We start from the raw sequence: 12,665 nt of genomic DNA, 5'->3' as shown, positions 1-12,665 counted from the left end.
TAAGCTAAAATATGGAGGATAGCTGAGATTGTTGCATGGGTGGAGTTGACAGAGAACATGCATTCATGCTTCATTAGGTGCACTGTTCTCAGAAAAAAATTACTTGTGATTAGATTGCCTGACTTTCAGCAAACTCCCTTATCTGTTGTGTTTTCAAAAGTGCTTTAAAATAATTTTTAATGATAATGTATGTTAAAGCTGTTCTTATTCCCATTTTCAGCTGCATGTTAATGTCTCATTTTGAAGAGCCCCAGACTACAGAAGATGAAGAACCTCCCACAGAACAAGACAAAAGGAAAAAAATGGTAAGTTTTGGATCTGTTATTCAGTCATAGACCTGATTACGTGCATCATTTCTGTCACATTAAACTCTTTTTAGATTTGGTTGATCTATTGTTCTTGGAAGATTCATGTTTTGAATCAAAAAAAGAAAATGTAATGCTAAACCTTGCAACCACAACATGCTTCAGCTTGCTTTTTTCATCTTGATAACTGTTATCAAAATTAACATCATCTGTTTACAAAATCTGGGCATTACAATACTAACACAATATAGAAGAAATTTACTAAGTAAGGCAGAGAGCTAAACTTTATTGAAACATCATGGCAGGCCAAATTTCTCATATTTAAAAGACTTAATATACCTGCATAGAATTTTTTTGTAGAGCTCTTACAAAGAGGGCAGGGTATACTTGTGTAATTTTTCTTTTAAATACTAAATTAGCAATATATTTATAAAAGTAATATAATACGTTGTTTTTAAGAAATGCCAAAATCTTTCCGTATTCTTCTATTAGAAATGCCTTAAGAGAAATTCCTAGTGTCTTGCAATTTCAGATTTAAACAAAATGCAAAATTGTTTTCTGTGGTCCCAAAAAAAATGTATAATACAATTCTATAATTGTTACTCTTAAAAGCATCTCTAGAGTCTGTTAAATTTCCTTCTTGCCTGTGAGCTTAAATTCTAGCTGTTTGTTGCAGAGTGATAGTACTTATTCTTAGTGGGTTTATATAATCTCTTTCTATATATATGTATATGTCATTATCAATAGGGATTGATATGTCTATAGATATAGGGAGAGAGACATGTTTTGCGTGTTAATCAGATGTAAAAAGCAGAAGTAAATCTACAATGCTTTTATGTTCTTAGTTTTGAGTATACTCAGACTACCTTGCTGTCTGGCTAAAAGTTTGATAGCTTTGTGTCAGACCTTAATCTTTCTCCTTCAGGTTAGCTGCAATAGTTTAGATATATGTTAAGGAATTTAGACTTGTTAGATTTGTAATGGACTACCCTCAGTGTGGGTATGTCAGGCAAACTGAAAAGCAGGGCACCTTGAATTATGCTGTGTCATTACAGGGTAAAACACACCAATATGTTGCTGATGAGCACAGTAATAGTGAGGGAATTGTTCTGGGCTCACACAATACAGTGACAGTGTTGTTGAATAAAGATAAATGTGTTTTGATAAGGAGGAGCTTCACCAGACTAGGAACACCACATCAAAGATCTTGGTTTACTTCCCTTGCCTGCGTCTTCCCTTTCACATATTTTCCTTTGCATATCACTTTCCTTTTATCTCTAAGGAATTGCTTGATTTCTGCTCCTCATCTGTCTTTAACATTAAGCTGAAATACATTGTTTTCTTGGAAAGTTTACAGAGAATAAATTATCATACATGAATGTCAAAGCTTCATTTTTGTTTTGAATCTCATAGTCTAAATTTAACTGTTTCCACAGTTGCTGTGTTTTCTAGATTTCTAAGCCTTACGGAAATCCTTTTTTCTCCTTCCAAGCCTTCTTTGTAAGAACAGTTGTCCATTTTAGTCTTCTCATTCTTATATTTAGTTAATTTTTCCTGATATATTTCTGACTTAAGCCTTCTATGCTGTCATTTTTTCAGCTAACCTTAGTATGCACTATATTCTTACTCTGTTTAATGTAATTTGCAGCTGTGAAAGCAAGTAAACTGTAGTTGTTATGAGTGTTTGTTATGAATCTGAACTGAAATAGCTTGTTATATAGCTTTGCAGATAGTGCAGAAATTGAGACATGATCTGGCTATTTATTTCAAAATTGTACAGGTCCTTTGGGTAGGTCACTAGTAGCAGAAGTGTGTGATAATAATCAGAATTGTTAATCATGGTTTCAAAAGCACAGCTAGCATTTGATTTAGAAATTGGATTAAAATCAAAGATCACCTGAGCCCATTCCTATCTAACTGTAATAGAGTTTTCCTCCTCTCTGTAGGAGCACCAGTGCACACACTCACATGAAACTTGGAAAACTGTAGTAGCTGATACCAGCTGATTTACTGATAAAGTAAAAGAGGGAATAAATATATAATGTGATAAGAAAATCAAGAGCAAAAAAGAGAATCAGCAAAATCTCTGAACGGTTTGTCTGCTTCAAGCCAGTACGTCCAGCCAGTGAGATGAAAGATTAGTTTCTTCAGTCCAGTCTCAATGTGGGCACCTGTATCCAGTTTCAAAATAAAGTAATGAGATTGAAAAACTAATCAAATCCAGGATTTCACTGAGCAGTATAAAGCACATTTCAATAATGTGTAGTTATTAGCCAAACTTTTGTTTCCTGTCTGTAGCTGTTTTGACTAAAAAGCTGTTGGAATTTGCTAGTGTTTTTGTTTTTTAACTGGAAAATAGATTTGTTTTGCCTTATCAGAATCAGGCACATTTCAGTAAAACTGCAATGGCTACACACCTAGGAACTGAGAATAAATACTTAATATATAGTCCTTTGCCAACTGTGCTTGCTTTTCTTCCAAACTTAGGATTTTGTTTTCTTAGTGAAGACTGCAGCTGTCTGTGGAATATTGTTGACAAACTCATTAAATCAAACTATTTATTTTGTTTTGTCTGTTCTGAGTATAAGTTCCAAAAAAGTAGAGCAAAAGAAAATCAACTTCTTGTTCTTGCAGGAAGCTAATTTATTTAAAATACTTCTAATGTGATTATTTGAATGAAAACCAGTTAATGTATTAACTCCTTAATAAAGTCTGAAGGCTCTTAAGTCTCATTTGACTTAAAGATGGGAGATGGTGCTTCTAGCAGCAAGCATTAATCATACCACAGAAGTCTCTACTGGCTTTGGGTGCTGCTGCTTTGAATGATGAGGCAGCCAGAGAGATGTGAGAGCAGCAAATTGGCAGACACAAGGTCAGTGCACAAGGACAGGAGGTGCTCCAGGGGCCAGAGCTGAGGCTCCCGTGCAGCCCCTGGAGGAACATGGGGATGCAGAGATGCACCTGCAGTCCATGCTGGGGCAGGTGGATGCTCAAAGGAGTCTGACTCTGCAGAAAGCCCACACTGGAGCAGGCTCCTGTCAGGACCTGTGGCCATATGCAGAGAGGAGCCCACACTGGTACAACCTGCTCCTGAAGGACTGTACCTATGGAAAAAAGGGATCCACACTGAAAGAGTTAGTGAAGGGCTGCAGACCATGGATGCACTCGTGGGAGAAATTTATGGAGTACTGTCTTCTGTGGGTGGGGCCCCATGACAGAGAAGGGTAAGAGAGTGAGGAAGGAGCACTGCAGACAGCATGAGATAAACTGACTGCAGTCCTCATTCCCCTTTCCCTCAAGCTGCTCTAGAGGAGGTAGAGAATTTAGGGTTAAAGTTGAGCCCAGGCAGAAGGAAGAGGTGGCAGGAAGGTGTTCTGAGATTGTTTCGTTTCTTGTTACCCTACCCTGATCTGGTTGGTGGTAAAATAATTTGCTGAGTCAAATCTGTTTTGCTCCTGTGAGAAACTGGTGGGTGATCTCTCCCAGTTCTTACCTCAACCCAAAAGTCTTTATTTATATTTTCTCTCCCGTGTCCCAGTTATGGAGGATATGATTGAGTGGCTTTGGTCAGGGTTACAAGGATGAGAACAGTTTTTCTGTGCAAAATTGCCTAAAGTAATTTTATACATAAGAATTCACAGCTATGATCTTACAGAAACTGACTGTAAATGCATTACATGTCCCAAATTACAGTTTTATATGAACAAATGCCAGTTATTCAGAAACTGGTAGATTCTTTGCTTGGCAAGGCAGGAAAAGAATGCCACCAGCTTCAGCAAATATTTATTAGAGTAGTTGTGATCTAGAAATTTTGTTAGAAAAATATATTCTAGAGATTCAAATTATATTTACTGAAAAAAAAAAAAAACAACTCTCCTACAGAGTACCAAACTGTTGCTGCTATTACTTCCCCTTTCTGAAGAGTGTAATGGTAATAACAGATAATAAAATTATCAGGTCTTACCTTGAAATAGCAAAATAGTTTCCTGACCTTCCAGAATAAAACAGTGGTGTTGAGTTTGACACTAAGATGAACAGATCTGCATTAATTGCCATTGATTTCAACATCCTACTCCTTTATGATGCAGCAAGTGCCAGGTGTCCCCATTTCCCATCCCCTTCTGTCCAGCCTGGTGTATTGAGGGGCAAATGTGGTGTAACTGTGAAAGCCCTGAGCCTGCCCATGTGTCTGCTGACACTGAAATTTGCAACACATCCTCTGTCAGTGTAGCCTCTTCTTTTACCTATTTTTGCTTTCATTAAAAGGCAACTGATGTGGGAAAGTAGAGACAAATGTCCTATCCTTTCCTGCCCAAAAGGAAACTGTATAATCCAGGTGGAATTATGAGGTGTATAGGTATCAGTACTGAACTGTACTGAACAGTTACTAATTAAGCAGCTTTGAAATGGTTTTGTTATTGTAGAGGCATGAAACGTTAGAGCAAAAGTGTAATACTCAGGATTTGATGCTGTTTCAAATAGTTTTAAACTGATACTTGCCTGGATAATAATTAATTTGATCTTTGTTTTGCATAAGTGTTTCCTCTTGTTTCTCAAGTAAGTAGAACAAAATTAAAAACAGGCTTCTATCTTGAGCTGAGGTTATAATCAAAATGCATGTCATAGAGTATTTTTATTGGGTTTTATATATTTTTCTTTTGCATGTTTTCCACAGCTGGCGCTGAAGGATCCAGTACACACTGTGTCACTGCAGCAGTTCATCTATGAGAAGTTAAAGGCACAGCAGGAATTACTAGGGGAACAAGGTTTTCATGCTCTTATGGAAACCGTGGATACAGAAATAGTTGCCCAGCTACAGGAGTTTCTACAAGGCTTCTAAATAAGCAGAAAAAAAATATTTTCTATGTCAATTTTTTATTTCAAAAATATGAAAGAACTCTAGCCTTCTGTCTTGTATGGACAAGTCTAATGAAAGGTGAAAATAACTTGTGACAAAGAATAAAAGCAAGTTTCTGCTGTTGCTATTAAACTGTGCTCTTTTGGTTATTATTTGGATTTTTTTTTTTTTTTTTAATAATAAAGGATTAATTTAGAGTTTTATCATTAACATTTCTGTGATTCCTAACATGGTAGGTGCTGCCCTAGGTACCATTTTCTAGTACCCTTAAACGTGGTTTTGGCTCACAAAGGTATGTCATAAAGTCAGAGGTCTGCAGGAACTTACTAATGTATATTAATGGGAAGCATCTGTTAATTCAACACTACAATTCAGTATCAGAAGCTGTTTCCTTTAGTAGGACGTGCAGCTTTCTCCCTTTCTATTGCTCTTTTTAAACTGTATGTTTAACCTTTTGAGCAGTAGGATTTAGGAAAGCAGTAAGACTGTGAACAGAAATATTCCTTCATGAGTGAAAGATAATTCCCATTTGAATTGTCTCAGAGTAAAAGAAGCTTTGATTGTAGCACTTAAATTGTATTTGAATTGTTAGAGAACATCAGAGTGTATTTCTATCTGAAGATGTGAGTTTTCCTTTTTATCACCACGTTTTCTTCATTTCTGTTGCAAAAAAATTAGTTTCTTGAGTTCCTTCTATTTCACTTTTAGCTGTCTTAGCACAGAGAAACTCACTGGTGGTAGATTAGTAATTAATTAATTTGTGGCCGTACCTAGACTACTTAAAATTAGAATGTATCTTAATTCTTTGTGTTTTTTCTTCAAGGGCATGTCATGAGGATATTTCAGGAGGAAGTATACTCATGAGGATAATTGTTGATAAAATGTTTAAGCCAAAATGATCACAGTTAAAACAACTATTTACAAACATGGGGCTTACTTTTAATTATTTATTAGTTACCTGCAGGGTAAAGCAGCTCCTTTCTATGTGCCTTCGTCTTTTGTACCTTGCAGGTGGAAGGAGAAAGAAATTTCCATTTTCAGATTTTTCCTTTTAAGTATACTGATCTTCCATCTTCAAAGTTGAAATTAACTTTGCTTCACTGGGGGATGATTCAGCTACTATATCAGGTTGGTTTTTTTCCCCATAGGAGATTAGCTGTTTAAAGGCACCTACAAGCTTTTGACAATCTTACCAGATGCTTTTAAAAAATATGAGCCTTTTTTAACTGATCTTTTGGGGAGTAATCTTTTTTGAAATCTTCCCTCTTTGCAGAGGAAGACACATCTTTCCTTTCTTCCTTTGGCATTAGTATCAGAGGCTGTTGGGGCTCTCACGGTTCTGAATGCAAAACCCCCCCTGTCCCCTGCTCCCAGCATCTGTCAGGAGAAGTTGGGTGATCACTCAGCTCGTTGGTTCCTGCATTTTACCTTGGCATAGGGAGGATTGCCAGAATTGCTACTGCTTGTTTGTGTGTTATGTGTATGTCATTTCCTCAGCCATCCACCATCACCTTCTCATAATTAAGAGGCTTATCTGGTTACATTTAGAACTTGAAAGGGAGGAGACAATCATCATTACAATCATCATTATCATAAATGTTCATGTGACAACCATTGTCAATGGGCACAATGCCAAACAAGTGCTCATCTGCAGCCAGCAACACTTGAAGGGGAGAAATTTCAGCTCGAAACAGCAGAAAAATTCTTACATACTATCATTATATATTCAACCCTTATACATAGGATTAAACTTTCACTGGAAGAGTGTGGATTAGGACTGCAGCAAGCTATAGCCTTTTTGAATTTGATGGTGGAATTTTTAACTTTGGTCTCTAGGGAAAGAACGGAAACAAATATAGCAATTAGCCTAACACCAAACAGTTTCTGAAATTCTCATGAGGAAGGATCTTGGGTTCTCTTGTTCTCTAGGCTTTGATTTTTCAAGACAAAAGTCACTTAAATTGGAGGGATTTTTTCCTGTGAGTAATTGCAAATGCTATCAGTTTACTTTTCAGAAAAGGCAGTGGTTAAGGTGATGACAAGCTTTCTGCTTCTGGTGAGAGTTAAGAGGACTAATTCTGCTGCTTCCACCTTCAAAACATTACTTTGGTGTATCTATGTTGATCATTCTTAGGCCCCTGGCCAAAATGAAGTGTTAATAAATCATGTGCTCTCTTTGCAGTCTGTTAAATCTTTTTCGGCTTTAGAAACTGAATTCATGCAAGGTATAACTTACTTCTGTTTAATAGTCGAGGTGTTTGTTATAAAAATCCGACTGGATATGACTGAAAGCATCAGCTTAGATAACCTGTGGGTAGGGTCTTGTGTTCTCAGAGTCTCTTTGCCTTGCCAGCAGTGAGGCCATGGCCTCCCACCCTCCCTGCAGTGGACTGGTGGAGGGTTTTGCATCCTTTGTGAGCAGGTGCTGGGATCAGGCTGTGTGTCCCAGGAGGTGCAGAGGGAGTGTGGGGTCCTGTCCCAGCAGCCCTCGTGGGCAGGGCTGCTGCAGAGAACTTCTGCTTGCCAGGGCAGTGACTGCTTCAGCATTCTGCCCACTGTGCCTGCACTGGGAGGGGCTTACACGATTCCAGGGAAGGACACACCCTGAAGGCCATCCATGTCTACTTCCTTCTCTTCACCATCTTTGCATACACAAATAACATGTCACTAAATTACTGAGATTATTTCATAAGGGAGTCTGAGCACCCTGCTCTAGTGGAAGGTGTCTACCCATGGCAGAGGGGTTGGAACTAGATGGTTTTAAGGTCTCTTCCAACCCAAACCATTCTATGATTCCATGATTCTAAGCCTTAGAGGATTTGCAGAAGGGAAACTCAGGTGTTCAGACATTCTCCCAGGATATTTGGAGTGAAGGCCAAGGTCTTAAGCAGAATCACAGCTCTTAGCTAAAAAATTGTAACAGGTACGCTCTTTTCTCTGATGATTCAGCAATGATAAAATCACTTCTTTGCATCATATTAAACAGATACCAGGTTTGCAGTTAATATTCAATATTGTTCAGCATGCTTGACTTTTTTCACTTAGTTTTTTTTCAATTCCAAACTCTAGTAATGGTCCTAAATTGCAGCTCACAGTGTTAGAACAGTGAACATCTTCATGTGGCATCTTCAGTGCCACATCTTCATTTAGCAGAAGCAGCATCTTTGTATGGAAGATCCACATTTTGAAGACTCTTCAAACTCATTTACTTGTCTTGCTTCAATGCCGCTGCTTCAAAAAATAAATGATTACTAATTTTAAAATGTTCACAATTTCACAATCTTTCTGCTGTGATTAATAATGATGACTAATCACCAGGTAGTCAGATTTGACTGCTTCTGTAAAAACATTTCATAAGGTTCAATAGCTTGTTCATAACACATTTTGCTGACTCTTGGGAAAATCAAATCAAATTAAGTGGAGACAACCCCCTTAAAAATTTAATTGGGTGTGCTATTAAAAATGTAATAAGGAGTGCTTACAAATGTTACATCCTCTGTTCCTCACAGTGGCCAGGCAGCAGTTTGTTAGGCTGAGTGTACCACTGCAGTAACTAGTATATACAGCATGCTTAAAAATGTTGATTATGAAGGAGTTAGTTTTCAGATTTAGATGGAATGGATGATCAGTTTTGGTCTAAAATTAAGTGAAAAGGATTAAAAGAACTTGCTGCAAACAAGTAAACTCCTCTAGCAATACATAAATGTAACTAGAGCATGCCTCTTAGAAGTTGATTATAGGGAATAAAATCACAACCCACATCAAGGTGTGTGTCATTTCTGAAGCAGTGGATGTTGGCAGGTGGCAAAGAAGTTTACCTGGACTGGAGTTGTGCAAGCAGTTGACTTTTCATTCCCTTTCTGAAGAAGGGGAAATGCTCAATGGAAGTGTATTACTTTGCCTAAGCTTTAATGCTGTATTTCTTTCTTTTTGAGGACTTCTTAACCTGCTTTTAATGAAATACAATTTTGAGGTCAAGCTGTCACTTCTAAACATGTGAAAAGCCCAAAACATTCACAATAAATATTCTTCAATAAAACATTTGCTGACTGTGGATATTGGTTCAGGTAGTAGGAAAGTTTTCAGTTCTCAGTTGTTCCATTGATCTTTTGAAAGCTTATCCAATTCTGTAATGAAGTGTAGTGCTAATGAAGAGATACTGCTTAAAATTATGACAAAAAGTTGAATCAGTCATACAATGTAAGCAAACACCCAATAACTTACCACCTTGAGAAAATGGAAATTGCTGATAGCTAAATTCTGAGCAGAGAAAGTGTGCACCTTGTTATTTTGTTGCTTGGCAGTGTTTCAAAGATACACCATGAGTAATTCCAAAAGTATTTCAAACTGAGCAGTCTTTTTTAATAGCAAATAATCTATTTATTAATTGTTACAGTTTGATTTTTTAAACTAAAATGACAAAGATACCTCACAGATATTTTTATAGGATACTGAGAAAAACTAGTCTGGGTTGTGGGAATGATTCCTGACTCGCTAACTGGGCTTTCAAGGGAATAGAGACTTAAAAATTTCCCTCACCCTGATGCTTCACCAACCCAACTTTAAACATCAGGCAGGTATGCAAGGAACCTTCCAGGCACAAACTACATGCACAAACAGCTTTTCACCTTGTTCAGCTGTTGAAATGCTCTGCCCTGTATTTTCCCACACATCACACTGACAGGTGCAGCTTTTTCCTTTACTACATCTGTAACAAGTGCCTGCTATTTCACAAGCACTTGTGTTTTTCAGTTCTTAAATACATAAATGAAATCCTTGCATGCTGCTCATCAAGCACTCTGGTGAGGAATAAAAGATGCAGATTGGTTTGTCCAGCAGCTGAGGGTGAAGAAAGTGGTCAGACTCCCATCCTATCTGGCTTTAAAAGTATTTAAGCATTTTATTCAGTGGTACTGTAATGCTCACGTGTGGATAGACCCTGGATCCCAGGAGTCCTCATCTAGGTTTTTGCTGCTAGCCATACCCATTTGTTGAAGCATTTTGATGTATAATTGTTTCTCTCCCGAGAATCCATCTGAGAGCCCTGCAAGCAGAATTGTTCTGCTGTGCAGAAGTTCCTTTTCATCCTCCACCTCCTGAAGCACTTGTGAAGAAACCAACAAATTTATCTCAGCCTCTTTTGTGGGATTCTGCAAGTGCATGGTGAGTGAGAGGAGCTGGTCCTTGGGAGGGCTGCAGCACAGAGGCTCCCGGGGAGTCTGGGTGCTGGTGCAGTCAGATGTGAAATGTTAAAATCTAGGCAACAGGCAGAAATCAGGAGAGTGAACAAGCAGTTTTCAACCTGGCTGAAGAAAGGTTCCACAAAGCTTCTGTGTTATGACTGAATTTTATCAAACTTTATGGATGATTTTGGATGAAAAAAAAAAAACCTGATAAAAAAAAAAAACTGCCAGTGACATAGAAGCAGCAAAGAATGTAACTGAGCAGGGTGGAATAGTGTTGTGATATGGTGCTGGCAAAACTGCCACAGCTGGGGAGGCTTAATGAGTTAAGAACTAGGAGAAAACACTTCAAGGGCAAAACATGCCCTTGAACCTAGAGGTGCAAAGTGAGATTATTACAACGAAATCAGAGGAGGATAAGGAGAAATAAAATAAACCCTTAAAACCACTATTCTGCCTCCAGCCCCTGCCTCCTTCCCACAGACAGGGCACAGGGGTTCAGCCAGTGCATCACCCGAGGTTTTCTTCCACTGCCAGGGAGAGACCTTCCCCTGTGAGACTCTGGGTCCCTCCCACGGGACACAGCTCTCCATGACCTTCCCAGCGAGGTTCCAACCTCACGAGCAGCACTTCTGCCAAACCTGCTGCAGCCTGAGTCCCTCCCCGGGCACACAGCCCTCCCAAAACTGCTGTGGTGTGGGTCACTGTTCCACGGGCTGCAGTCCTGCAGGGACAGGCTGCTCCAGCCTGGAAGCAGGGCCCTCTGTCCCCCAGGACTGCCACAGGATCACAGCATCCTCCAGGCATCCACCTGCTCCAGCATGGGCACCTTCCCATGGACTGTGGGTGGATCTCTGCATCCCCCCTGGATCCCCACGAGCTGTGAGTGGATCTCTGCATCCCCCTGGATCCCATGGGCTGTGGGTGGATCTCTGCATCCCCCTGGATCCCCATGGGCTGTGGGTGGATCTCTCATCCCCCTGGATCCCCATGGGCTGTGGGTGGATCTCTGCCTCCCCATGGATCCCCTTGTCTGCAGGGCACAGCTGCTTCACCATGGTCTCACTAAGGCCATAAGAGGAATCTCAGCCCTGGCACCTGGAGCAGCTCCTCCCCTCCTTCTGCACTGACCTTGGTGTCTCCATGACGTTTCCCTCACACGTTCTCACCTTTGCTTCTCTGGCTGCAATTAAAACTGCTCCACTAATTTTGTTCTGCTTTCTTTCTAATGTGCTGTATCAGAGTGTTGCCACCACCTCTAATTGACCCAGCCTTGGCCAGCAGTGTGTCCATCCTCAGAGCCATCAGGGACTGACATGGTGAAAGCTTCTGGCAGCTTCTCACAGAAGCCTCTGTGGCCCCTCTGCTACAAGGCCAATTAAAACCCACACATGCAGCAACACAAAGATGGATGAAGCTCCAAAGCCATAAATACTGATCTGCCCTGTGACAGATGGTTCAGAGTCAGCCCTTGTATGTCCTGTTTTGCTTGGGGCTTGTGAAATGAGAATCTAGAGGATCCCATTGTTGAGGGAAAGCATTTGAACAAGCTCACACAGCTGGAAATGCAATTTCACAGAATCATTCATGTTGGAATATTCTCTTGAGGTCATCTAGTTTACCCCCCTTCTCAAGACAGTCAGCTGCAGCAGACTGTCCAGAGCCAGGTCCATTTGGTTCTTGAATATGTCCACAGGTGAGGGCTCCACAGCCCTCTGAGCAGCCTCTTTGACAACGCTCACATCTTGTGTTCCAACAAAATCTCACATTTCAAGTTGTTTCCACTGTGTCTTGTGCTGTCAGTGAATGTACCTGAGAGGAATTGAGCTTTCTTCATCTCTCTTGTTGGGTATTTACACATCCAAGATCCCTCAAAATTTTACAGTCTCTTTGTGTGGACTGGGTTTGGGGGAAAAATTCTCTCAAGGAAGATAAAATGGAGAAACTCAGTGGGACCTAATGTTACTGGGTATAGAAAATAAACAGGATTTTTCATGGACTGGAGCAGGGCACTGGTCAGTGTTTGAGTTGGAGACTGGATGGACCCATCATAAGAAGAGGATATGAATTTCCACAGCCTGGAGGGGGTCCTATAGGTACTCTGTCATGAGGAGGTAGAAATATCTGAATGTTCACAATGAGGATATGTCAGGAGCAAGACCAGAAGGAGGTGAAGACCTCTTCAGGAGAGATAAGGTTGTGTTTTATTTTTATTTCTTGTAAAGGGAGGAAGGACTAAGTTGGGGAAAGGCAGAATTTGAAAATATTTTCTGCCTTGACACCTACAGCTGGCAAATTAATTGTGGAAGGAGGAATCAT

General features: G+C 39.8%; 1 protein-coding gene across 2 annotated transcripts in view; it reads left to right on the top strand.

The window, feature by feature from the left end:
• IPO11 (importin 11) overlaps window positions 1–5,312 on the top strand; it is a 79,749-nt gene extending 74,437 nt beyond the window's left edge. For both annotated transcript variants that reach the window (XM_079330136.1, XM_079330135.1), the window contains 2 exons: window positions 221–305; window positions 4,981–5,312. In XM_079330136.1, coding sequence (XP_079186262.1) covers window positions 221–305; window positions 4,981–5,145 — 250 coding nt within the window. In that variant the 3' untranslated portion in view covers window positions 5,146–5,312. The remainder of the gene's footprint in view (window positions 1–220; window positions 306–4,980) is intronic.
• Window positions 5,313–12,665: the final 7,353 nt, after the last annotated feature.

The sequence above is a fragment of the Erithacus rubecula genome, assembly GCF_903797595.1.
Source record: "Erithacus rubecula genome assembly, chromosome: Z".
Lineage (NCBI taxonomy): Eukaryota > Metazoa > Chordata > Aves > Passeriformes > Muscicapidae > Erithacus > Erithacus rubecula.
The sequence above is the reverse complement of the archived record's forward strand: the minus strand, read 5'-3'. Positions and strand labels throughout refer to the sequence as shown.